At 43.2% G+C, this 308-nt stretch overlaps 1 protein-coding gene across 1 annotated transcript in view; it reads right to left on the bottom strand.

Annotated features, from left to right (window-relative positions):
• Nucleotides 1-308, bottom strand: part of EMH_0029830 (uncharacterized protein) — a gene marked incomplete at both ends in the record, with an annotated part of 4,824 nt that overhangs the window by 3,676 nt on the left and 840 nt on the right. Inside the window, one exon of the mRNA XM_013494347.1 lies at nucleotides 106-175. Coding sequence (XP_013349801.1) covers nucleotides 106-175 — 70 coding nt within the window. The remainder of the gene's footprint in view (nucleotides 1-105; nucleotides 176-308) is intronic.

Raw genomic sequence — 308 nt, 5'->3', positions numbered from 1 at the left:
AAAAAAAAAAAAGATAAGAGGCTGGGGTGTATGCGCAGCTCGATGTAAACCCTAAACCCTAAACCCTAAACCCTAAACCCTCAAAATTTTTTCCCTTCAGATTACCTGGGTAATCCAAACGTTCGCCAGCTGAAGGTCTGTAAACTCAAACACCAACGCTCCTTGTCCCATCCGTCTGCAGGAAAACCCTAAACCCTAAACCCTAAACCCTAAACCCTAAACCCTAATAGTTATTTCTCCTTTATCATTCGGTAGTACTTTGTGGTGCGTATAGAGCGTATTCGAGGGTTTAGGGTTTAGAATGCCTC

The sequence above is a fragment of the Eimeria mitis genome, genomic scaffold, assembly GCF_000499745.2.
Source record: "Eimeria mitis Houghton genomic scaffold, Emh_scaff1112, whole genome shotgun sequence".
In the NCBI taxonomy this organism is placed as follows: domain Eukaryota; phylum Apicomplexa; class Conoidasida; order Eucoccidiorida; family Eimeriidae; genus Eimeria; species Eimeria mitis.
Note: the sequence above shows the minus strand (reverse complement) of the source record. Positions and strands in the feature narration are given on the sequence as shown.